Source organism: Molothrus ater, chromosome 6, assembly GCF_012460135.2.
Source record: "Molothrus ater isolate BHLD 08-10-18 breed brown headed cowbird chromosome 6, BPBGC_Mater_1.1, whole genome shotgun sequence".
Taxonomy (NCBI): Eukaryota; Metazoa; Chordata; class Aves; order Passeriformes; family Icteridae; genus Molothrus; species Molothrus ater.
In genome coordinates this window covers 25,363,693-25,390,729 of record NC_050483.2, presented here as the reverse complement: position 1 = coordinate 25,390,729, position 27,037 = coordinate 25,363,693, and the positions used below count along the sequence as shown (strand labels likewise).

The 27,037-nt window shown below is 39.5% G+C and overlaps 1 protein-coding gene across 6 annotated transcripts; it reads right to left on the bottom strand.

Annotated features, from left to right (window-relative positions):
- Positions 1 to 4,952: 4,952 nt before the first annotated feature.
- On the bottom strand, positions 4,953 to 22,119 carry LOC118687439 (carbohydrate sulfotransferase 9-like). Of its 6 annotated transcripts, none has more exons than XM_036384411.2 (5): positions 20,603 to 20,722; positions 13,936 to 14,046; positions 11,616 to 11,763; positions 10,571 to 11,173; positions 4,953 to 5,792 (listed from the first exon to the last, which is right to left on the bottom strand). In XM_036384411.2, the coding sequence occupies exons 3-5, from the start codon at positions 11,707 to 11,709 to the stop codon at positions 5,758 to 5,760; spliced, it is 732 nt and encodes a 243-aa protein (XP_036240304.1). In that variant the 5' UTR covers positions 11,710 to 11,763; positions 13,936 to 14,046; positions 20,603 to 20,722; the 3' UTR covers positions 4,953 to 5,757. The 6 variants fall into 6 exon arrangements, with proteins under 6 accessions (XP_036240304.1, XP_036240300.1, XP_036240301.1 ...); XM_036384407.1 differs by lacking the exon at positions 4,953 to 5,792 and adding an exon at positions 16,557 to 16,620 and having other exon boundaries at positions 9,923 to 11,173; XM_036384408.1 differs by lacking the exons at positions 4,953 to 5,792; positions 20,603 to 20,722 and adding an exon at positions 21,931 to 22,119 and having other exon boundaries at positions 9,923 to 11,173.
- Between the last annotated feature and the right edge of the window lie 4,918 nt (positions 22,120 to 27,037).

Genomic DNA, 27,037 nt, shown 5'->3' with positions numbered 1-27,037 from the left:
AAAGCCACTCTATCACCCTCCTCCTCACCTATACGGGGAAAAGAAGATATAATGAAAAGTCATGGGCTGAGGTAAGGCTTAGGAGAGATCACTCACTGATTACCATCACAAGCAAAACAGACTCAACATGGATAAATTAATTGGATTTATTATTAATCAATATTGGACTAAGACAATGAGAAGTAAAACAAAACTTAAAAATCACCTTTCGCCATCCCTTCCTTCTTCCTGGGCTTTATTTTATTCTCAATTCTCTACCTTCTCCCCACCAGAGATGCAGGGAGACAGGAATGGGGATTATGGTCAGTTCATCACGTGGTTCCTGCTGCTGTTTCCTCCTTAGGGGAAAGATGCTTCCCCTGCTCCAGTGTGAGGTCTCACCCACAGGAGACAGTCCTCCACAAACTTCTTCAACAGGAGCCCTTCCCACAAACCACAGTTCTTCACAAACTGCTCCAGTGTTGTCCCTCTCCACGAGTTGCAGTCCTTCAAGAACAGTGTCCAACCTGGATCTGCCACAGGGCCACAGGTCCAACCAGAAAACCAGCTCCAGCATGGGCTCCTCACTCCGTGTGTCCTCAAGTTCTGCCAGGAGCCTGTCTCAGCCTGGGCTTCCAGCAGATCACAGCCTCCTCTGGGCATCCACCTGCTCCAGCCTGGGGTCCTCTGGGGCTGCAGGAGGATCTCTGCACCCACTCCATGGGCTGCAGGACACAGCTGCCCCACCAAGGTCTGCACCATGGACAGCAGGGGCATCTGGGCTTCGGTTCCTGGAGCACCTCCTGCCCCTCCTTCTGCACTGACCCTGGTGTCTGTGCAGTTGTTTCTCTCACATATTCTCACTTCTCTCTCCTCTGTCTGCAAGTACTTTTGCACAATAAGACTTTGTTCCTTCTCAAATGTTATCCCAGAAGCACTTCTACTGTCACTGCCTGGCCCAGCCCCAGCCAACAGCAGATCTGTCTTGGAGCTGGCTGGCATTAGTTCTGTCAGCTCCTCAAAGAAGCCACTCCTGTAGTCCCCATATACACAATCCAAATAAAATTATAAAAACCTCAGTAGATTATGGGAAAAAAACCCAACAAAACTGAAAGCCTAAAATAACTAGATTTTAATGAAGATTTAAGCTAAATATAATATTTTCCACAGAAACCATCACTACTATTATTTTCTACAACAATCTGGCATAGTAGCTGAATTGAAATAGTCTTTTTAATGCTGTTACTACTCAAATGGGGCCAAAAATTTATATCTCAACAGTCACAGGCTTTTATTTCCCTTTGCAAGAGGGATATCTCTGAAAAACTCATAAAACTTCTTACTGAGCAATTGACTACCTGGATGCTGGAGAAAGGGGAGCTAAGTACACTAATGTTTCTTTGTCCGCACAATTTGCTTTGCCAGTTCATTTGAAAGTGCTGCATTAAGAATCAAACACATCTTGAAAGGTCATAGACACACCCTAGTGAGATGAATGATGCCACATGAGTGTATCTTTAAGAAAAAAATCTAAGCAGGAGTAACTACTAAGCAACAAGCAAACAGCTTTATTTTAATGTAAAGGGTCTGGTTTGTGCTCGTGCAAAAGAACTCCAAATGGTTTGTAGAGGGTTTTTTAGGATATAAAGGTGCTCTTTGGCATGGCCATAACTCCAAATTGGTGCCGATATGTCTCTTACAAGGTCATTTTACCCTCTGTATTCCCAGCATTTGTTGGCACACACATTTGCCCAGCTTTGTGGACTAGACCACAGTACGACACAGAACTTGACAGAGATTTTTATTCACAAGACTTGACAGTTTGTCTCTGGAATCAACTCAAATATAGAATAAAAACAGTAATGCAAGAGAGAATAAAAAGTAAAATAATTTGAAAACAATACCAAGAAAACTTTTTCTCTGGGGTTTTTGACATTTCTATTTCACAGAATCAAATAGTGTATGCTTTATGTTTATTTTCCTGGGAGAAGTACTTTCTTCACTTGAGGTCGTAGAACCGATTTTGCACTAATATATGTCCACGTTGTCACTGTCTTCAAGGAGTTTTTAACTACAGCTATTGGAATTTTTTCAGGCAGAGAGTGCATTCCATTCCAGTCGATCATAAAGGTGTCAGGGAAATGAGTGGCCTATGAAACTCACCAAAAGCAGAGGAAATGAGGTATAGGCAGAGAGGCAGGCGCGCAGCCCCGCCGGTAACGCAGTGGCCGTGCCGGGCGCGTTCAGCACCGCGGACAGCTCAGGGCCGTGCCCGGGCCCCGGCCTCGGTACGGCCAGACACTGTACCTGGGACACGGTAGGGCCATGGGTGCCGCAGCAGAGTTTAAAACCAGCACAAAACCTAATGTTTGTACTCAGTTAAATCTGTAGTTCTGTCTTCAAAACAGGGAACCCATATTTTGTCATCATTTTGAAATCCCCAACACTACTGTCACTAGTAATGCCTTTACAAAATGTCTGATAAGGTTCTTAAACAGTGTCCTGGTTTGGGCTCGAATAGAGTTTGTTTTCTTCCTAGTAACTGGTACAGTGCTGAGTTTTGGATTCAGTATGAAATTAATGTTGACAGCCCACTGTTGTTTTGGCTGTTGCTGAGTAGTGCTTACCCTAAGCCAAGAGTTTCTCAGTTTCCCAGGCTCTCCAGTGAGGAGGTGCACAAACAGCCAGGCAGGGGGGAAACAAAGCCAGGACAGCTGACCTGAAAGGGCCAAAGGGATATTCCATCCCATAGAACATCATACCCTGTATATAAACTGGGAGGAGCTGGCCAGGAGGTGTCTTCCACCATTGCTAAGAGCACACAGAGTTCTCTTCAGTAACTAAACTGGGATTGTAGATCATTAGATTGGGTTTCCATCTGTTTCTCTTTCCATGTGAGCAGATTGCTAGAAAAAAGACACTGAAAACAAGACAAATAAACCAACCATTCTTCCTTGTAAGGAGCTGCATAACCATGAGTCAGGGGTAGCCAATATTTCACCAAATTCTTCTAATTCCTCAGAGAGAGTAAGTGGCACAGCAACCAAGCATTCCTCCAGCCTCCTGAACTCTAGGTGCTTTCCACTGTTTTGTCTTTTCCATGGACTAGTAGCACAATTTGTCAACAGTGATAAACAAAGTAGCCCTGCAAAAGTAACAGGGGGAAAATATTCCATGCTTTTTCTGGCATAAAAGATATTAACGTAGCATTTAACATCAAGGAAAAAATACAGCAAAATGAAGAAAATTGTCAGAGGTGTTTTATTCATGCATCCAATGTATCAATACCTCAGGTAAGTACAATTTTGCAAGGCTGCCCGATGACTAGACAGGAAGCAAAGAGAAACAAACCTCCTCTTCAAAAATGCAAGCAGAAAACCTCTGCTTCCCTAATGGGGTTGTTATCAAGCTGAAGAAATGATTTTTGGGTTTTGCTTTACAAAGCTGATAAGTATGGCTATTAGTTAGTTATGATATTTACTAACTGGAAGATAATATTTTTGTAGCGAGTTTTTTTCCGTATATCAGATGGAGTAATAATGAATTCTATTTCTCTTATAATGTTATCAAGGTTCTTGCCAAAGAGCTTAAGAAATTTGCCTCTGAGAGTATAAGCACCTTCAGAAATGGAAAGACTAGGCTGAGATGATACAGGGAGACTGACTGCAGTTTGCTGGATTTCATTTTTATTCCAGAAATTGCATTTCTCTCATAGGCAGCTGTCTGTAATTGTCATGAAAACATTTTCACTTTGATATAAATGCATATGGATTCCTGGAAAACAATGTTATTTCTGCTTTCATCATGTTCAGCAGAACTTTGGCTGAAATCAATAATGGAGGTATTGAGTTGCACTTTATACAGAAAATGCCTAATGACAGGTCACATATTCATATATCCATGTACCATACCTGTTTTTCAGGTCGTCAAATGAGAATAAAACTCATAAAGAGGTATTCAGAGAGACTGAATGGAAAAATGTCTTCCTGAAAAAATTACAGATTTGAATCACAGCACACAAAAGAAAATGCCTTTCCAAATATAATTAAGTGAATATTAACTGTCTTCATAAATAATTTTATATAAAATGGAACCATAAAGTTCAGTTAGAGCTTAGTTATAAATCAAATCCATAATGCCGTATTTTCCTGCCCAGTTACAGGCCAGAAAAAATTTTTACGAAGGTAGGCTTTCACCATGGAAGAAGTTAAGAAGATCTTGCTGGGACAGCAGAGTGTAACTTCCAATGTCAGCAGCTGCTGAGTCCTCATCACCAGGCAAGTTAGGTAGGAAAGCTTGTAGTGAACCTGTAAAAAAACTACTGGGACAAGAAAGCTTGACTAGTGGTCAAGTTGAAACTGAATTCTTGTCCAAGGAAAGAGGAAGATAATCAGAGGGAGAAGGGGAGAGAGAGAGAAGAGGCATGAGAGTCTTGAGATGCAAGGCTTCAGGAAAAAAATTAGTAGAATTGAAACATAGCACCCATCAGGGACCTCTGCCCAGGAGAGCCTCCCTTGCCGAGCCCCTTTCGCCACCAGATGGCCCCATATGGACGCGGATGGTAATTGGATGCCTGCTCCAAAGACTTCGGGCCTGGGTTTCAGTGCCTAAATTCCAAGGATCCTAGCTGCCAACAGGTAAACAAAACGAAACAGAAACAAACCCCAACGTCCAAAACTCAGGCTGGAGAGTTTGAACAGTCCAGGTTCAAGAGCTTGGATTAGAATACACGTCTCAAGTCCTGGGATGTTTTTCATGAAGTATCATGGTTCAATTTTTAAATCACAATAAGTGATTTGTTCCTACAAGGGTTGGCATTGAATTAACACTGAACTGAGAGTATAAACGGGAACTTAATAATATGTGACGTACCTGGGTTCATACTTTCAATCTATGTGGCATCTGTAAAGTCACACTTTTGCATCCAGCTTGGGTGCTCCAGGAGAGCTGGAAAACATCTGGAACTGTAGAGAATTCAAAGGAGAGCAGCACAGATGAACAGAAATGAAACATTGCCAGCATGCAAAACCTGAAAAATTGGCTTGCTAAGCTGTTTGACAAAGAGCTTTGTTGGCCAGTTGCAGGCAGCAGCTGGCATTGTGGGCAGGGTCCTGAGTTAAAGTTCCTAGCCAGAAGTTATCATTAGGATAATAATCTGCTTATATTAATTTGTTTGCTTTTCCCCTGTGTTTGTTTCTTGCCTGTGCTGTCTTTCTGAGATAGACTGGACCTAAAATCAATTGTTTAATGTCAGGTGTCAGGTGGATTCTCTCTTAAATTTGTCACTCTACTTTTCCATGCTTATTTCAAGCTAAAAACCTTAAGGGGCTCTTTTGCCATGCAGGCATCCCTAAGGACCAATCTTAACAGATCTCTGAGGGTGAACAAAACTTAACCCTGCAGAGAATGATGGCCCCTCATGAAAGAAAGTTTCCTGGAGCTTTTGGTTTATGATTAACAGAGGCCTCTGAAACCTGATGTAAATCCCCAAAAAAGCATTCTTCCTTGACCACTAAACCTATCTGAATAGAAGATGAACTTATTTTTAAGGGGGTGGATTGCCTTCAAAACATCCTTCACTTTATATTTACATCTCAGCTTGTAGTAGCTAATATCTCGCTGGTGGAGCAGGTGCTTGAAGAACTTTCTGACATAAAAAGCCTTCTGAAAATAGTTGTAATAATGCAAATTCACCTGACAACAATCTGTGCCTGAGTAAGTTCGCATCTGTAGCACCTGTTTGGAGGCTCCCAGCTGTGGGAACTCAGGCAGGAGTCCCTACATGAAGCCCAGGGGAATACTGAAGAAGGGATCTGGGAAAAAATGGAGGACAACACAATCAAGTGAGGTAAGAGTCAGGATATAGTCATAGATTTGTACATAAAGAGCTTTCCCCCTAGTTCTGCTACAGAACAGAAATATAAACTGGAGTATGCCTACCTGAATTTGGGTACTCATGCTAAGTTCTGCTCTGAGCCATACTTGTGGCTGGATTGTTGCTCCTTTGATGGGACTCCACAAATGCTGCATAGTCTTGTTAACAATGGCTTTACAGGGTTATGGGGAATGGGACTTTTTGAGAAAACCTTTTCATCTTGCTGATCTTTGGTACATCTCCAAAAGAAGCCATAATCAGGGTCCTGAAGATGTAAAGGAAGCGATTTTGTTGTGGTGAGCAAAGGTGAGGTACATGGGTAGTGCTGAAACAGTGTGAAGCCATTTCCTTTTCACAAGCCTAATGCTGTTATACATCACTCATTTTTGCTCTGCTGATTCATTTGGAATATCAGCCTCAGTATACTGACTGAGATTTACGATCACTTGAGCTTTTTCTATAAAAATAGTTCTTACTAGAAGCATCATTGCAACTGCCTCGCTGTGTACATTTGATACCTGTTCAGAACTTGCAAGAGGAAGTTCCTGAAATTTCAGACATTTCTATCAGGTAAATTCTCTGCCTGTTTTTATTTTTGATTCATTTTGATTCATGTCTGTCACCCAATTCAATAACTTTTTGTTTTATACTAAATCCTGTCCTAAATTATAATTCTGGAAGGAAGGGAGGTGAGAACTGCTGTGACAGAGAGAAATCATGTCAGGCCAAAGGCAGGGTCATGGAGTGTTGGTGCCTTTTTCTTTTCCTGTTTAATTTTCTTTTTCTACTTCTATGACAGACAAGCCAAAAAAAACCCCTGGCTATCATCAAGGTAAAAGCTTTTGACTTTTTAACACTCTAAACACAGAAATGGAATCCCCTTGTAGCTGTGAGTTCTGCAGTTTGTCTGAAGTGTAATGTCTTGCATGGGTGCTGTTTCCTCTTCTTCCCACTAGTCAGAGACACTTCTGTGGAACATCAGACATTTGAAGTTTCACCGCTCACACCTTTTATTCTGTTCACAGCTGTCCTGCTCTTTGAACTTCTCTGAGCAAGAAATCACTAATCACAGTTTATCTGTTAAGACTCAAGTTCAAAACTCTGTGAAAAATTAGGACTGTTTGCAGGCAGAATAATTGTTTTTAAAGTGGAGGGAACACCTGGTGACGTGGTCTTCATTGCTGACAGACATGGATCATCTGTTAGATCTGTTATACTTCCACGAAGAAAGTGGGATGTCAGGTTTGTGGACACCTAGCCTGAAAGCATGTGTGAGGTTTTCTATGAGAGTGGCAAAAGTCTCTGCAAGATTTTTTCTTTCTCTTTCTTTTTTTCTACTTATTTGCATTTTTTCTCCAAACTGGAGCATGTATTAGTATTTGCTAATTCTTTCAATTCTTTAAAATTTCTGTGAGTCAGACATATTAATGTAGCAAAGCAGAGGCAAGCAGCTTTGTATTGATTGTTGCCTAATAGTGTGCAGCCTTTGTTTTGATTTGATAGAACAATTTGAGGTAGGTTTGTTTTTCAAGCAGATGTTATTGAGAAGGATGAACAAATAGATTAATGTGTTAACTCTCTACAGTTTATTAAAGTAATCAGAAATGAACATTGCAATGATTGTATTGCAGGCATATAACAATAAATCAGAAGATTAATTATGGCACTCCCTCCCCATTCAGATCCTCCCCAGGGCCAGAGCTCACCACACTGCCTCCACCTTTGCTCCCAACTGCAAGAATCCATTTTCCTCCCAGGAACACACCACCAAGGGTTAGCATCCAAAGGAAAGAAGCTCCACTGAGGGTTATTCTCTGGGCAAAAGTCAGGAGGGAGCCTAGCTCAGCTTAGAGCCTTATTCTGGACAGTGCACTTGTAGGAAAGACAGTACACCCTGTTATATGGGCACACATGCACACATATGTCCTCTGCTGCTTTTTTTTTTGTTCAGACCCAGCTACAGCATGCAGCCAGTGAGCTGAGGCAATGTGCTACTTACAGTTCACTGTAGGCAAATAGCAAAACTCAAAGCCTGCTGTGAATAGTTACAGAGATTTTTCTGCTTTAATAGATACCCTTCTGCTACTGACTAATGCTTGTGATGAATGAATTAGCCATCACTTTTCTGCAACCACTGTGGGAACAATATTTGAACCTGTGAAAAAGGAAATAAGAATAGAAAGCCACTCACATCTAACAGCAAGAAGCTGGAGGGGGGTGTTAACACTGAGTGCTGATAGCAAAGACATCAATAAAACTCTGTCAGTAACATTTCTTCAGAGCTTTCCTAGGCTGGATGAGGGTGCCAGAGTACTCATGAATTTTTAGATATTCTTACAGCTTCAGATATAGCTCTGGAGAGATCTCTCATGTAGAAGTGAGTTATGAAGCAAATCTTATTCCCCTCTACCTCTGCATGATCTGAAGCATGTAGCTGTGATTCAGGAAAGAGAGACTGCATCCTTCTGCATACCCTTAACTTTGATGGGAGTAATTTCCAGCTTCCTCTGACTAAACAAAACTAACAAGTAAAGAAAAAGAAAAACCTACATGAACTACAGAGTTGCCAGGGTGGCATGAACAATCCGATATCAGGGGATAGTAGGTTTATGGGGACACCAAATACGGTGATGGTGAGGGTAAGATCCAGAAATATGAATCATTCTGCATAAAATATAAGCTTTTTTTTTTCCCAAATTGTTTTGCTATTCTTGCTTGGTCTTCTCACTTTGAATCTCTCCTTGTTCCAAAGGTGCCCCATTTAGGAAACAGTCAGCCAGGCAAGACCTGCCAGATGCACAGAATGCTAGTCCTGCTTGTGTGCAATCTGCTGTCAAGGGGGATAGAAAGCATTTCTTTCTGGGCCTCTCCTGTCACTGTGGCCTGATCACTGTCTTCAGCTGATGTCGTATATCACTGCACCTTCCCACTGGAGCAGATAATTCCTGCAACTCACTTCCTGCACTGGAGGGGCTCCTCCAAACCCTCCATTGTGTCAATTTTTCACAGTCTCCTTTTCCCTCTCCCTTGCCCATGCTGCTTGCAGCAAAGGTTCTACAGATTGGTGACTACTCTGTGGTTAATTTATTTTGTATCTGTCCTTTTCTGTGTGATGAGAAGCTGAGAGCCAACTTTGGGTCCAAGACTAGTCTGCCAGCCTTTAAGCAGCTGCAGATTTAGCTGAGAGGAACTAAGTGCATTTGAGAGATTTTCAAATAAGCTGCTGAGAGACTGACATCCCCTAGAGGTGGTGCCAATAGTCACAATTAGTTGCTGAAACTTGTTACAATTAATATGGTCACAAATTAATAGTTGAACTTGACTAGACAAAAGATTTTTTTAATGGGGACAAATCTCATTCTTAATATAATAGCAGTTATAGACCCCTCAGTGATCTCAAACCAAAGTCACCTAGGAACATAAGAAGGGGGTAATGCTTTGAGTTGTTCCTCCCATGTTCCTTGTTCCCCTCACCATAACTCCACAATTTATTTGCAGTCATTCTCTTGTAATGTGAGAAAGCAACAAGTAGAACAAATGTATTGTCTAAGGTTACCCAGCTCCTCCCAAGCACCATGCTCAGGTAAGTCCCAGGAGCTTGTGGATTCCAGCAGTACAAATGGGAAAGCCCAAACATTGTCCCCATTGCACTCACTGCCCTGTCCATTGTCTGGGTGTTAAGTGCTTTTGGAGAATAAATAAGAAACACCTTTCCACTGAGATTTTAGATCATGCACCACCCTGGTTGAACAGTTTAGAAGGTACCTCTAACTACTTCTCTAAACAAACTCCAATGCATTTTTCAGACCTTCTGCTGAAATGCTTACAAAACTGGTGAAAAGAGTTTGTAAGGTCACCATGAATGCCAGATCTGCTCATCAGAAGATTTTTAAGAACTATAATGCTGACAACTATGCTGCTTGAAGGATGAGGCTGATGGGCTGTGATCAGAGCACTGCTACACAGGAAGATATCCTGGCATTAGGTTCTGTGTAATGCAGCTTCAAACATCTGAAGTTATTTGCTTCTTTCCTACAGCATTTATGACCAAGGCTCTTGCAGACAGAGTGGTTTAACTATCAAGCAGATTATTTATTGCTTCTTATGCAATTTTCTAATTAAAAAAAAGTAAAAATGGTGTTCTAAAATATTCATTGTGAAATACAACATTCTTCATCCTTCCCATGTCTTTTACCAATGGACCAAAATCTATAATTTATGAACAGTTTTCATGAAACAAACATATGCTGTTAAAGATCAATAGGAAGACAATCATTTCAATAGGTCAAGGTCTGCATGGAACAAGAGATCATGGCAGGGATTTTATATAAGAGTGCTTAGAATGCTAAACCATATCTACAAACTCCAGGATAACCTCAGCAGCAGCCACCAACCCACCGATCAAGCACCTGTGAGGACAAGTTCTGCCCATTTTGTACAAAGGAAACTGTTCTTTGTTTAACCTGCATTAGTCATTCAGGGGAAAATAATCCTCATATTTCATAGTATAGTTGAACAAAAAAAAATCCATTTCATACAATTTTTTTATCTTCTCAATTTGTTCTGAGGTCAGCTGTCTGAGGTACTCTAAGGTGATATCACCATCTGTTCGTTTCTCTGAGCTGTATCTCTTCAAGCTGGGGTATTGCAGGTTCTCTGGTGCACCAATCACCTTCAGAACATGCTCAGAGTCCAAGCCAAGGGTTTCATACTTACCCACAATATCATAGTGAATGTTGCAAGGATCACAGAGCAGAAACATCGGTTTCCAGTGAATGTCAAGAGTATGCGGTGGTTTTGCTATAATGAAGTTGACAAACTCCTGGAAACTCACTTTTTCAGGAGAATTTTTATTTTTCCTGAACATTGCCCTAATCTCATTAGCAATAGTGGTACTGTAGAATGGTTCAGAGTGCAGGAGTTTGTCTCTGTAAGCTGAAACCAGCCGTTCCAAGGGATGTCTGGTGAACATAATTTTGGTGTAATTGCTTAGAAATTCCTTTTGTAAGGCAGGAGGGTAAGACACCAGCCTTTTAATTAGTGAGGTATGGTGGATGTTGTCATGCTCAATTTCAGAAGCTTCTGCATTCAAGTCTGACTGAAGAAGAAAAATAATTCTCTTCCAGTTGGAGCAGCCTACCTTAGGCACCTCACAGTAGATAAATTTATGCTTGTGCTCCACAAAGAGTTGATTTGCAACATGAGAATCCAATTTACTTCTTGGTTTATTGAGGTTATTCTTCAGGCAGACAGAAGCCAGTGTGTTTTTCCGACCGTTTTGAATTGCCAGCCAATTTTCAGTGGGATTGGAAAAAGCATCTGTAACCAAGGAAGAAATTGAAACCATTTCAGTGAAATAGGCTTGTATGAATCTCTTTATCTGTGACAATCATAGCACTCTATCACCCTGCATACAAAATCTAACGAGGATGCTAAAATATTATTTTTTTACTGTAACTGGACTAGACCATGGCAAACATGCAATAAACTATCCTCCCTAGTGAAACATTTATTAAAATGAAAACTTTCAATATGTTAGCAGTACTAGTCTAAGCAAGTTTGGTGTTCCAATATCATGCTTTTGTAGTGCTCTCCTCTCATATATTGCTGAGATAACTACCATAGTGATAAGTGACTAGGCCTTGAATATTTTCATAATATTGTTTATATCTTGGGCTTTATAGTTACTATCTAACACATTTGGAAAAGGTGTCTCTCTTTCTAAAAAACATTAAATTTTTTTGGTAATTTCTTTACTCACCTGTTAGGGTTTTTTGTCTCCTACAGAAAAACCCAAAAAGAAATATTCCAAATACAAAATTTGGGAGAAGGAAAACTAACACCTTCTGGTTCATGTTATTCTCACACGAAGGAAAATGATGTGGTGTCTAAAGTGGAAATCTGTCTTTCTGTCAACAAGGAAAGATGATTCAGGTTAGATTTTGTATGACTGATATAACAAAGATAACATGTATATCTCCTACAGAATTTAGGGCAGCAGAAAGACTTTTCAAGCCCTATAAAAATAGATTTTGCTAATAAGAAAAAATTCTCTCACGGAAAAGACTCATCACAATTATATTGTTAAACCAAATAGATAAGTAATATGTTCATTTTGAAGTATTACAAAATTCTTCCTTTTTTCAGAACAGTGAACTGCTTGTGAGCAAATACTACTCCCTTGTCTTTTAAAGCTGTTGGGGAACAATAACTTCATTTAGAATTACAAAGTTGTATTTTTTTATCATCTTTGGAATCTGGGAACACAAAGATCTTTATAAAATGTAACAGGTGTATCCACAAAGACCAGGACATATTCAGGATGAATTTATTTCCATTTATTGCCCTGAAGCTTTGTACTTTGGACAAATACATCATTGTAGGAGAAACTCTTTCCTATTCCTGCAGAGAATCCACACCACTAACTTGAATTCTCCCATTTTCCCTCTCCAAAGACCCTGCATGGCATATATGTTTGTTGCCATTGCTGCTGCAGCAGGAGAGCCCCAAAATGGCTCAGTATGATAGGAAATGCAGAAAGTGGTAAACAACAGAAAAGGAGCTGTTCCATGTTCCCAGACAGAAGGAAAGAAGGCAGTCCAACACAACATATATTCTCTCTTGTGCTCACTCATTTTCTCCTGGCACTTCATGGAGAGAGACCTATCTAAATCCTCTGTGCAATCTTACTCTGTTTCCCCCAGTAGAGAGGTCTTCATAAGCATGCTTTTATTGGAATTTGCAAAATTAGGTGCAAAACAATAACTACTGGCAAACATATCATTCTCTTTCTGTTCCATGAAGTCTGCACAATCAAAAAGTCAAACAGCACTGTCTTCCTTTCCTATTTCTCAAGTTTTCACCCTGAACCTGCTGGCAACAAACACATCATTGTCTAGATTCCTCTAGGACATAATTTATTTTTTTCCCAATTTTTCTTATTTTATTTTGTTTTTGCAAGATATGATAGGAGCACTTCTGGTACCAGTTACACTGCTGAAACTGTACTTGAGCCCAAGGGTTCCTCCTTTCAGGGCTGATATGTGATTTTGATATCACACACTTTTACCAGAATATCTGCAGACTCATAGAGTTAGCAGCATTATGGACAATTAAATCTCTCTTAGAGTAGGTATGACCTAGGGAATGGAGAGGGACACTGTTCACTATCTCTGTATTAAAAATTTACTCATATTTACAATAAAATGTTACAATAGTAATACAAATTAATGCAGCATTCTTAGACACAATGGCATTTAGCCTTTATTTTTTTCATTCTCTTGGCTGTATAAGATCATTGTAAGGGCTACAGGAAAGGTCATGGGAAGATTGCCTTTAACCTTTCTTTCACTGTACATCAATTCTCATTTCACGATGTAATCCTTGAGTCCTAATGCACCAGAGGCCATTTTCAAGGCCAGCTAAAGTCAGTCAGGCTGTTCATTGATCTCATAAGGGCCAAGATTGAGTGTTCCCTTTTTTTTCTCTTTCAGAAGCAGTTTGAAGAGACAACTTTACACTGTGTAGCAATTAAAATCAATATGAGTCTAAACAATTCTATACAAGGACTCCCTGTTAGAGTATGCCTAGGAGAAAGATGTTGGGCTTCATTCATTTTAAATGCTGTCACTTCAGAAAAGAAATGTTATCATACCTGTCTCAGGAATCAGAAAATGAACTAGATTAATTTTACCCTATTATTATACTTGTATCATGCATATTTAATAATTACACTACCAGTAGAGACTATAAGATCTGCTATAAGACATATTTCATATGGAAACACGTCAATGACTCATCACAGGGAAATAGAAGAAATTTGCTTCCTTGGGGGAAAGAAGATGTTTAAGAGCTAGTTACACACAGAAGACAACTCCTCTTCAAAGACTTATGCATAATTGTGGAAACAAAAGAATCTTTAATTAAATTCATGAGAACAATCAGACCATTAGAAGGCATAGAACAAGCTCCAAGCTGACAGGTGAAATCTTTCTGGACTCCTTAGAAAACTTCACAGAGCAGACTGGCAGTAAGAGTTAACATTGTCCTCAAGTAATGAGGACAACATGACATGAAGCTACCTTAAGGTGAAGTCCAAAGCCTTCTTCGGAAGATGTTTTCAGATGTGAGACCCCAGTATGGAGTTCTGTGGAATGCAAAGTTTCCACTGATGAAAATCACCTAAGGGAAACCTGAGGAAGAGGAGGAAAGAAAATTCTGAGATCCATTTTGTCAAAGAGGGACAAGTCACCTGGAAATTAAAAAGGAAGGAAAAAATCAAAAATGGAAAGCACCTTTGCCCATAGGTGTCAGTGTCAGTAAATCAGATGAACTTTTCCTTATTTTTTTTAATGGCTTTCCCATGTAATTGTGTTTGCTGTTTAAGATGTAATGAGTTAATACTTCTCTTTGCATTTTCCCTCATCCTACCTTGAATTAAGTGTGATTTTAGGTAACTTCAAGGCATTCATCAGTAAAGGAATGGTGAGTCTATTAACACAACAAGTTCATACTGAATAGAGTATTTCTGCTGTAATTAAAGGGCAGCAGTATGGGCTCCCCCAGGCAAGAAGGAAAGACAGCATCATAAGACTTATGAAACAAAAAAAGCAGAAACCTCTTCTACTGAAAAGTAACAAAACAGGAGACAGGGAGACAGGGATCTAAATATCTCTTTGAATCTTACATATTTCCAGAAAAGAAGATCCTAAAAATTAAATATAAGTCATTAATCTGCACTGTTCTTGTTGTACATAGTGGAGGGAAGCAGAGAGGGAGATGGATTTTTTTTTAATTTTTTAAAAAAATTTTAATTAAGCATAAAGTCTTCCAGATAAGAGCCTTACGCTGCACTGTGGTTTTTTCCTTGTTCTTCAGATCACATAGTTATAAATCAATTATACAGAGCTATGGCTTGATATTTTTAATATCTGCATGTCTTACTGGATTCTGCAAATTGCATCAAAAATAATTTTCGGACTTGTTTTTGGTCATTACTAAAGAGTAAGCCAGGCCAGGGAGCAAGAATTATCCTTGCAGTATTCTTTCAAAAGGATTGCTATCAGGAGATTTTTTGAATCTTTCTTGCAGGAGTCTTTCAGAAGGATTGCTATCAGGAGATTTTTTGAGGCCTGTCAGTTAATTAGTGTTTAATTTCTTCATTGTGTGTCCAGCTGTTTTGATGTCTTTCTAGCACCTAAGCCAGAACATGCTGTCATGTCAAATGCTTTATACAGCTCTAAATCCACTACATCAGTGCTATTGCCTTAATCAACCAAAGCCAAGCAAAAATAGTAAGTCAGTCTGGTGACATCTGTTTCCTGTAACATAATCCAAAGTTTCTATATGAGAACAGCCAGAGCAATTGTTCAAGCAAAGAGTGGTAAGAAATGGGGAATAGATTACTGGAGAAATCAATGCCAATCATCTCATGTGCATACAAAATGGCAAAAAGGCTTGAAGTCCCCATAAAATTAAAAATATTTACTGAATTCAAGCCTTCTTTGCACTGCTGATAATTCCACCAAGGCCCTCTATAATTCCTTTTCAAAGATTCTTTTCTTCCTGATAAACACACTGCAAGTAATGAAGCCAAAAACATTGTATCCTGTTGTTCATATCTTTGTTGTCAAGTTTGCTGACCATAAAGTATTCTTCCCATCCTGTTTACTTCAAGAAATTTCTGACAAATTTATGCTTTTAATTACTTTCAACATCTCCCTTTTCTACATGGTACACTGGGTATGGAGGTGGCTGACAACCTACTTGCACATCCCATGCATGGCAGGTGAGACTCACTCTATCTCTGAGACTGCTCTCTATCTCTGTATTGTACTTTTCCGGGGTGTCAAAAATCGTCATATGATGACATTATTGGAATATTTTTTCTGTTAAATTGCTTTTTATTGGTTCATTTGTCTCATTCTTGCTTTACATTTTGTGATACTAGACCTTCCGCAACCTTCCTCTCTATGTCTGTTAGTGGTCTGTACTTTAACTGAGCATGTGTAGCTACACCACAACCAGTAACACTTGTCCAACCACCAGCTTTGGATTTATAATGAGTTCCTTTCCCCCTGACCAAAACAAGGTCTGATAGAAAATCTCTAGTATTCCTTCAATTGGGAAATACTCAGTCAAATATGTTTTAATAATAGTCACACAAGTACATGACCCAACACATCCACACTCAGACTGAAGTTCTTCCTCCTGCCATGCAGATTTATTTCCAGAACACGCACCAAAGGAATAGGTTACACTGCCTTGCATAGGTAGCACTTGTACACTGCTCTATCCTTGAACTGCTGAAATAATGATTCATAATATGGCATTCCCTAATCCTTCTCCTGGAGCTTCTGAACCATTGCAATTACAAAATCTTCAGTATTCAAAGAAATTTAGCAAAAAAAAAAAACTTTAAATATTTTTATACTTTCATAAACAGTAAGAAGTACTATAGCTGGAAATGTTGAATAATGTTAAGTCTTTTTGTGTGGCACCTATTACCCAAGTACAGAAACACATGTACACACACATGTGTACATATATATACACACACATGAATAGTTCCAAAACACATTAATATCAGTTACACTGGCATATTATTTGCTCCAAGTAAACTAACTAAGCAGGCTGATAATGATTTAAAGTATTCTGATAAACTTAGAAAGGTGTGTCTCAAGCTGGTTTTTCACAGACATACCTTGGTCAGAGCTGAGCATGTGGGACAATCCTCTGCACCCATTTGATAAGTGGAACTTTCCAGACTAAAAGAATGAAATTACAACAATACTTATTTGTGTTCCTGATACATTTGAAGCCAGAAGAAAAAGAAAGTACCAGTACAGCAGCTCAGTGGAAGGTAGGGAAAAATCTCTGAAAACAGATAACATTCTCAATTGCTGAACCCCATTCTGTACTTAAGTCCTTTCAAAAAGACAACTGCAAATACATACATACTGATATGTGCATGGGTACATAGAAGGTGAGGAGGGGATGATGGGTAGAAAGCCCCCAAGAACAGCCTGAACAGGAAAACCAAGCTCTAGGTGCAGTTCTGCATGTGCTGTTCTATCAGAGTGAATTGCAAGGGCAAGACTCTTGTTTGACCAAATCTGCAGCACCCTTGCTTCTGTACAGTTTGTGATGGGTGGACAGGAGGGAGAAGGACCCCAGAAAGTGGAGCTTTTGCAGCCAGGCTGGCCTGTCCATGAAGTGGAAAATCAGTAAGGGGTTAGGAAACTCATGCAAGTTACAGACAGCCAAGGGCTAGAATAAGTGTCTTATCTGGGTCATTTTGCCAATAAGAGACAGCATTTAACATCATCTCATTTGCAGCAAGGGTTGAATGGTGTCAGGTGAGAATGGGTAGAAGCTCAGTGGGGAGACAACATATGGGCTAGGCTGGGAGATCCTGAGGAAAAGGCTGACAAGGGCGGCCTACAGACCAACACAGCCCTGAGGTGGGTATGAAGCAACAATTTCCATTACAAGCACAATCTAAAACTCTTGTTCTGTGGTCACCTCAGCCCTCCATTACTGCATCAGACTTCCTTCTGGTCTCATCAACTGTAGTGATACCTTCCTTGATGCCATCATTAATCTGTTTATTATTCTCATTATACCACTTATGCCTGCCTTTTAGCTTTTCCTTTTCTACTTAATTCCATGTAATCTCCTTGTCTTACCTTCCAAGCTTTTTTGTTATCTATACTTTCTCATGCAGTATTAAAAGCTCAGCTTTACTTTCTGATATATCATATTGGTAGCCCCTCTTGTCATTAGCCCTTGATAACAAAGGAATAGTTTCTGCTTTCTCCTCTGCTGCCCCTGCTTTTGGATTAAGTTTATGAAGCACCTACAGAGCCATTACATTTTTCACCTAAAATCACTCCTAAAAGTTTTCCCTTTCAGGGATGCCAACACCAGTTATGATGCCAGTGTGCTAAAACTGTTACCAACCAGTCCAAAAGAGCAAGTGAAAGGAAGAGCCAGTTTGGGGATGAAAAGGACCAAAGTGAAAAGGAAAAAAAAGAGTTCATGGGGAAAGGCAGCAGCAAGTCTGACAGAAAAGCTCCCAGAGAGAGGCAGGAAACAGAAACCCAAGGAAAAGTGGTAGAGCTGGGGCCCAAGGGAAATAGAAAGTTTCTGTAGCCTGCTCTAGGTTGTGCAAAAGGGAGGTTGAGAAGTGGACTGAAAAAGACACAAAGTACAATTCAGTGAAGAAGAAAAACAAATTCAAAGAAATGAGTACAGAAAGCAGTATGCTAATTATCCAATAAACTACCAAAGATGTTTAAAAAGGAATGAGACTATATGCACTGCAGTCACTCTTGCACTGGAACCCAGCCCTTAGTATGTGATCAAAATTGTATTTCTTTTCCTTCCTGGAACTTCAGACAGAAAGGCCACAGACTTTTGATTTTCTTAGAAGAGATGTGTTCAGTGAGAAGACCCAGCTCGTGGGTGGGCCCAGCCTGGCTGGAACCTGGGAAGCTGGATGCCAGCTCTGCTGCAGCATCACTGGGGCAGGGACTGGTGGCCTCAGGAGGCTGACATGGGGTCCTGGACTGTGGGCAGGGGAAGCAGCCCCAGGGAACTGGGCAGTACCCTGTTACTGCTTTTGGTGCCTGACATCTGGTAATGGGCTGTGAGACCTTTTTATCTAAACACTTAATTCAAAATTCTATGCACTTGTCAAGTGCCATTTAAATCTTGCAAAACCAATCACAGAACAAACTTCACTGCTTTCTTTTATGGAATCTAGATAAGTCTAAAAAACTTGGAAAGAAGGAAAAAGGAGAAAAAAGAAGCACGGAAGAAAAGTTTAGAACAGTGCACTCTGGCCAGGGTGGCAGTGAATGATCTCCCCCAAGCTAGTTTTGTAGCAGATGGGCCTCAAAATCCCTCTGCTTTGTCACATGTATGACTAACTCTCTGTCTTTGCATATGTCTCAGTGTCCCCTCCCATGTTTCTCTTCTCAGTTAATGTCAATAATAGCAATGTTTCCCTTGCCATTCAGGTCTACCTGCCTTGTCTCAGCCCTAGATCCTCTTTGTCTCCTCCTGCTTTTCACCTCCCTGTGCAAGCTTGATTCATTTATTCCTGCCATTGCACACCAAATAATACTGCCAAAACTGTTTGTAAAAGTCCTGTTTACTTAGCACACCACCCCCAGGCAAACTCCTGTTTACTGTTCACCTTGTTATACCCTTGTGTCCCCACCCCTAGTACCCCTTAACCATAATTGATGACAGCTATGACCTCTCTTTCCCTCTTTACACTCCAGTGAATACAAAGCATTTCTGTTTAAATGGTTTTCCTTTTTGCTCCTATCTCTTCCAGCTTCTCCTGTCATTTTAGTCTAGATTTTGAACCTTATTTTCAGGATCCAAAACTAATTTTGTCTGAATCCATACCTCTACTCTCATTAGCCCCCACTCTTTCTTTTTTATACTCCTTCAAAAACTCCCTTACAGGAATCATGTGCAAGTCCTATCACCAGTGATTTGGTGTCTGCTCTGTTATTACAGAAATAACCTCTTTGCCTGAAACATCCTGACACTTACTGACAAAATGTGTGTACACCTTTTTCTCTCTTCCTACATGAATCTAGGCTTATTCTTTCTTTCCCTTCTGCTCTCCTGTGTGTTGCAGGGCAAGCTGTTCAGCAGAAATGTTATGTTTAAAGTCTGTTTCTATGAAACATGTTTTATAGCATATTATGACACCTGCAGTATCAAAAATTAAGAAGTTTGGAGACAGTAGAATTAAACTGATAATTTAAATCATAGAGAGTATAAAATGAAGTGTCTGCTGGCTTTTGGCAGAACAGTCTTGAAACTAAAGACTTGACATTTCAGAGCATTTGATGTTACACTACACTCTAAGTTCAAAATAGTCTTTTGGATTCAGTTACAGATAGAAATGCTTGAAAAATCTGCAAATCTGGTTTCCAGACTCTGCTCAAGTATCCAGAAAATGGAGAATGGTCAGTCAATGAGTCTCTGAAAAGGTGGGTACCACACACCCCATGGGATTATCATAGCAGACAAAGAATACAAGCTCTCCTCCTAAAAACTCTTGCCTGATTCACTGCACACCTTCCTTCATCTGACACAGATAGTGGGGATCCTACTGGACAGCCCTTGAGTGTCTCAAGAACATGTTCATCCTCTGAACCAAACATGTCAAGTTGTGTAGAGTATTTTGTTTCTTTAAAAACTAAGTGTTGAAAAGGTACTCAAAAAAGTATTCATGAAGTATCACAACAACATGCACAAAAGTAATTTTCAGGGTTGAATCAGCTCCCCTGACCAGTCTTATGATACTCACTCTAATGGAATAACCAATAGTGGCAGCAGATTGCTATCTTCTGAACAAACCCAGCATCAACAGTGATAAGTCTTAAACTCACCAGTTTTACCTCCTGGCAGCAACAAAACAGTGAGACTTGGTCATGTGGGATGCCATTCCAGGCACTGAAGGAAAATGGTCCATAGCACAGCTTGTCCCTGCTTCCCCTGCTCCCAGCATTAGCATGACCTGCCCAGACCCTTCCTCTCCTGGTACCCCACCTCTTTGCACTCCACTGTCCAGCAGCACTCCCACACTCCTGCTCAACACATATTTATTTGCATGGGCACCAGAGCTTTTCCCTTAGCCCCCATCCCAGGTGTGACCCCATCTTTCCCAGTCTCTTCTACTCCTCAGGCAAAACTTTAACCCAATCTCCAGCAAATTCTCACCTCCAAAAGCCTTCCTCATATCGTCCCCAGGCAGCTCGCCCAGCAAATCCTGTTTTCCAGCTTCCCAAACACTCATCAGATTTCACCCTGATTCTGCTTTCAGCCTTCCTCATGCACAAGCTAGTTCTTTGCTGGCTCCTCCTGCCAGACTCCTCCCTTTGTCTCCTCAGTCAGCCTCACAGCCCCCCCTCCAACCACCACACTTCCGAGCCCAGCTCATCAGAACTGTCTCTCCTTCTACTTCCAAGATTCCCACACAGCCCTACTGCTTCTCACTCTCAGTTCTGTTCTCAGCTAGTTCCAGGCTCTACACTTCAGCTTCTATAGTTATTTTAGTATCTGCCAAACTAAACTGATACATTTTCCTTTTCTTTCCTTCCCACATCAGTTTTCTCACTAGCCATCAAGGCACATTTTCCTGCTGATTTTGTTCCTTGAATCTATTTTGCCAGCAATCCCCAACAATTTCTCCCTAGAAATCTTACTCATGCTTGTTCTTTAAAATGAATTGTTTATTCTCCTGTGCAGAAGAGGTTCCACTGAGAATGTACAAGAGGAAACTCTTAACCTCATTTTTGAAATGCTTTTTTCAAAATCGGCAATGTACCTGAACTTCTTAGAGAAAAGGTCGCTGGAATAATTTAAGAGAAGAAAAAAGAACACAGATTTCCTGTATAAAAATCAATAAATTATTTTTTTTCAAAGGGATTAAAAACTATCCTCAGGCAGATATCTGGCCTGAGGATAAAACTTCTGCTGAAATGTTTGAAATTTGACAAAAACCTATGTAGATGCAAACTGTATTGAAATTAGAAGAATCAAGATGCATACCACCCTTAAAAAAGTCAGAAAGTGAATGAAAGCCATTGTCATTTCATTTCAGGCACCAGAATCCCTGTAACATCAACTTCTTAACTGAGGAAAGCCATAGCAATGAATAATAGACTGCCAAAAAAATCCTCTGTAGATTCATTTCATCACAGAGTGATTTGAAAAGCTAAACAATGTCTCAGTTTATGCTTCAAAATATTTGATGTCAATTTCTAAATATATAAACAAATAAAAAACCCAACCAACTCTGAAAAAGAAATCTCTTTTTGCAGAGATTTGCCTACACTTACACAATTATGGTGACAGGAAAAGCTACTAACAATCCAATTTTACTAACCAATCAGACAGCCTCAGTGGAGATTTCCCATGCCTCTGAGTGATGCTAAACAAACAACAAAGATTCAGACAAAGAAATGTCAGTCCAGAGAAACATGTCATTTTAATTTTATGCTTAGGGATGGAAAGGAAAGAGGGGAAAGATTTTGTGTTCTCCTTACCTGATCTTTAAGGCTGGGCAAAGTGCTTCTGTATCCACACAGATGCTTTCACAGGAGAGCATTTGAAACACTTTGTGCACTTTATATTTGTCTCTGTTTTGATTAAAAGCCCCACTAAAAGTTGCCAGCGTTTCCCTGAGAATCTTTAGGTGAGCATCTCCAGTTGCCCTTTCCAAAGCACTGTGCTGTGTCTGTCTCTAGGTATAAGGAGCAGCATTTAACCACTCCCCGCGCAGGGTCTACAGCAGCTGTTAGAGACTGCCAAGTGCTTCAAGAGCAGCCTGCCAAGAGGCTGCCTGCTAAGCAACCAAGAAAGGGGATGGTTGGGAATATGAGGGCAAAGGTAATTTGGTTGAGAGTAATTGTGTTGTGATAATATGCATTATTTTTAGATGGAGAACAAGAGGCAAGATAATTCAAACCCAAAGAACTCTATACAAGAAGACTCCAATAAACTCTGGGAACTGGAAGGTAAGTTCTCATGAGAGACATGGCTAAAGCAGAAGGAATTCAGTAGAGTTGGCACTTCCTTAAAGAAATTATGTTTAGGGTACAAACACAAACAGTCCTACACAGTAGGAGGATAGGAAGTATAGTCAGAGACCAACTTGGCTACTTGGCTAAGCAGCACAGTCTTCAGTGACCTGAAACACAAGAAGGAAATGTACAGAAAATGGAAACCAGGTCAAACTCCTAAGGACTAGTATGAAAGAATAGCAGTAGATGCTGAAACCAAATCATAAAGGATAAAGCACAAATTTAACTGCAAAAAGCAATGGATATAAGAGGTAGCAAGAAAACAAATCTGGAAGGAAAAGAAAAACCTAGTGATAGTTCACTTGCAGAAGGCTGATGTACATTTTCCATCATTCTTCATAAAAGGGTGAACTGTAATTACATGACTAATAACTAAACTCAGCAAGAAAGAATCTATCTAAAATAGGAAAGGAACAGGACCAAAAATAATTTGAATATACTGCAGTTCACATCATCCTCAATTATACCACTACAGCATGTCTCCAGGAGAGCTCTCTAGTTGTGGTTGATGTACTAAGTGTCCCTGGACTGATATAGGAACCTACATCCCTGCACACATACAGGAGGCTCCTTCATTGCCTGCTGAAGAGGTGAAGTGAGTACTATACAGACTGGCATCTGAGCCTGAGGAAGTGCATGTTAAGGTACCTTGGCAATGGAGAGAAGAAAGGTCAGATCTGTTGGTTTTGTCTGAAAACCCTCAGAAGTTGTATGAGAAATGTGTGAAGTGGTGAACACAGTGCTACATTGCTTTATAAAGTCAAGAAATGAAGAAGAGATCAATTCTGGAAAAAAAACTAGAAAAAATGAAAATATAGATTATTCATAAAAGGTTGGAGATACTCAAGCTACGTTGTGTTGTATTTTTTGGCATGTTGGCCATTAATTTCTGTAACATGGCAAGTCTCACAAATACAGATGCAGTAGGTCACATAATAAGTTTTAATTTTAATAATGGTATTGACATTATAGCATTGACTCATAACATTTTCAAAAGTATATTAAAGTGAAACTATTTCTAGAAGAGTGAAAAACTAGCTGGGCATAGGTAACAAACAAGGAAAACAAATCCAAGCAAAACCACAGACTAAGATTAGTTTTTCATCATTCACTATCTAACTTAAAAAATATAATAAGTAAGATTCTAGCTGGGTCCATTCTGGGCAGAGTAATGGTGCAGGTCATTAATGATTTGGATAAAGGAACAATCCTTCCATCTCACAGATAGCAGTAAGCCCATGTGAACACTAAACTCATTGCATGATACATTAAACTCAGAATGCTTTTGACAAATAAGATAAATTATCTGTAGGAGAAAACACATTACAATGCAGTTGTGTTTACATGTGTTAGGTTCTAAGGGAGGATAATAGTTCATAAAAATGTGGCAGCCATTCTGCCAAAAAAGGGATAAGAGGGGTACTAGTCAGTCACAAGTTATTCACAATAAGTAGCATTTCATCGTATCAAGAATGCAAACTGCATATTAGGAAGAGAAGCTGCTTTGATTGTGTATTTGGTTGATACATTAAGGAATGCCTCCTATTATATTTCTGTCTAGCACAGCAACAAGTAGCACTGTGTCCTGTTCAAGCAAAACTGTTCCAAGAGAAGGCAGACCAACTGGAAAGAGTCCAGAGCAAAGCAGAGAACATGGTCAGTTGTCTTGGGAAAAAAGAAAAGTCACAAGAAAGAGAGATTGAAAGAATTTGGGTTACTCAGTTTAAAGAACAGAAGGACAACTAGACATATGAGAACCATCATCTACAAAGGTACCTCTAGGGAGATAAGGAGGAATTATATTTTTTTTATCTGTAGCAGACAAAGTGATGGGTTCAAAGTACGACACTGAAGGTTATGCTAAATATTCAGCAAATCTTATTAATAGTAAAGACAATTAGATCCTTTTTCATTTCTGAGATACTGTTGATTCTCTTTTGGAGATTCAGAATGCACAAGATGAAGTCTTGAGGTCTTTCCCAGTCTCCTTTTCTTTAAGTCTGTGGTTCATCCTGTTGTATAATTTAGACACCCCATCATACCTCTTTACAAAAACTACCTTTATCAAAATTTTCATGCTAAATTATACCAATCCAGACTGTTATTTCAATATAGTGACTCTGAACCAATGGAGCCACTATGGGGCTTAACACAGCCCAGACTGGCATGTCACTTTTTTTTTCCTACTATAAATCCCATTAGCTCTCATAAAAAATGTGAAGAGTTTTGGCAAAAGGACCGCTATCTTCCAGAAAGTAATGTATCTGGTATTTGATGGTAGTACACTGCTATTTCAACTCCCAAAAATTTGTTCTTTCCTCAGGATTCCAATGGAGTCTTCTAGAGAAGTCTTCTTATCTGCTGAAGCCTGCCCTTCTGGTAAGCTACTCCACCAACTGCTAACAAGACACAGAGCTCATTTGCCTCAGAGGCCACTTATTATGATCAGAGATGAAAGACACAGAACTGAGTGAAATGAGATGTGTGCAGAAAATATGGAGACACACCTTGTTAGAGGGCTGCAGAATCAGGTTACTTCAACTAACAATTTTTTCATGTGCTCATTCTTTGTATTAATCATAATTCCAGATCACATGATTTTAATAAAGTATCCTCACTCGGCAGAAAAGATTGAATTCCTTTTGCCTGCCTTCCGCCAAAGATCCAATTCTGTAAAAGTACAAACATTCTTGGCCAAAGAACTGTATCATATAGATGACCAGCTGTCCTGGTTTAGGGCAAATTTGGAAGGAAACTCAAAGAAAATCTCATAGAGGGATGTTGCATCTAGTGCATTACAGAAGCTCCAAGAACATGTGACTCCATTGCCAACAAATACCATTGTTGGTCATTACCTGTATTGCCTCTTCAATTTGCTTATGGACACATGTTCAGGTGATTTTGTACAGAAAAAATTCTCCTTGAAGCAGTTTTAATCTTGCAGAAAAAATACATTTCTCACATTTTACAAACTATTGGAACCAGGAAAAATCAATTTGATACTCCTTCCTGGTCTTCTGAATTTCTATTGAACTCTGCATTTGTCTAAAATATACAAGATAATCTGTTTCTGTGAAACATACGTTTCAAATTCAGAGTAATACCCAGCATAGCATTAAATTCATGCTTACTCTGTAATAACATACTGGAGGAGTCATACAAGAAATATTTTTTCCATAAATTCATTAGCCTACAATTTTTCTCTGGGTAAACCTTTCAGATTTTGCTGAAGTAAATTTTTGGTGAGGGCTAGGTATTTCACCTCAAATAAGGCTGAGAAGAAAAGAACAAATAAACTAAACCATTCATTTATACTATTAGAGTTTAAAAGCTTTATAAATCAGGGAAAAATTTTACATCTAAAAGCAATGTCTGTCCCTCTGTTTAAGCAACTATTTTGGCCACATCCACCTAAACCGAAAGGCAACATTAGTGACTGAGTCCCAAAGGATCTGCCAATAGCTGTGCTTCTGAACCCATGTTCCATTGAAATTAAAATGTAATAAAAAGTTTAATAAACTTAATAAACAGAGTTCCCAGAGCCAAGTTCCAGTACATGAAGCAATGGTTATCCTGAGAGAAAAATCCTGTTTCCTCAAAGATAAGAGATGTCAATGACATTTTTGGATATGAGATAGATTTTTTTTTTACCATGTGGAATTGTTTTATAATATCCGTGTTCTTATAAGGCTTCAAAGATGAGAGACGTTGAACTATGTTAATCAGTAGCAACACTGTTTAGAATTAAGTAATAAGTCAGATAAACTTCAGTTTTCTCACAACTTCTACTCTTCCCAAAAGAAAAGTAGCACTAGCAGCATCCAGATTTCAGATAAATAATGCAGCCTCAGAAAAGCAGTTCTGAATGAAACCTTGTAATGGAACTGTATGGACAGATCATAAATTTTTTAATTATTGACTCTTCACTGCATTCTCTTCCCCCTCAGATCCTACTTTAGCCTGAATGTAGTAAGACAAATAAAACATGGCTTTTTATGGCCCTTTTAACAGTTCTTTAAGAAACAGATCATGGTACCATGTTGTGCAACCATAGCATGGGCTATACAAATGTGGGTAACCATGCCTATGTCCAGCTGTGAGCCAGGGCTCACTTACCATGGAAGAGCAGAATGAGGAATGTCTACAGGAAGATGGCAGGATGCCCTTTGTGCAGTCACAATTCAGTAGCACTGGTAGAGCTATCCCTTGCTTTGTCCATACAGGCATGACTAAATGTCTAAAGCATGTCTCTGTTACACATTTACATGCTGACTCAGAAAATCTGCCAGTACTGTTCACTAGAATTTCTAACTAGTGAAGCACTTCTAGTATATGTGAAGCCCAAAGGGGAACAAACCCACAAGGTGGTCCTTCATTTCAGTTTTATTTGCTTCAAATTTAGAACTATTAGTACCTTTTAAAAGGTCAAAATTAAAAAAAAAAAAAAGCAGAGTGTGAAATAGAAGAAATAGAATAATCCATTAATTTGTATATTCAATTTGCAACCCCTATTCAAATGCTATAAGAGCTGAAAAAAATAGCAATTTGCTGCTTCCAAAATAATGTAGTC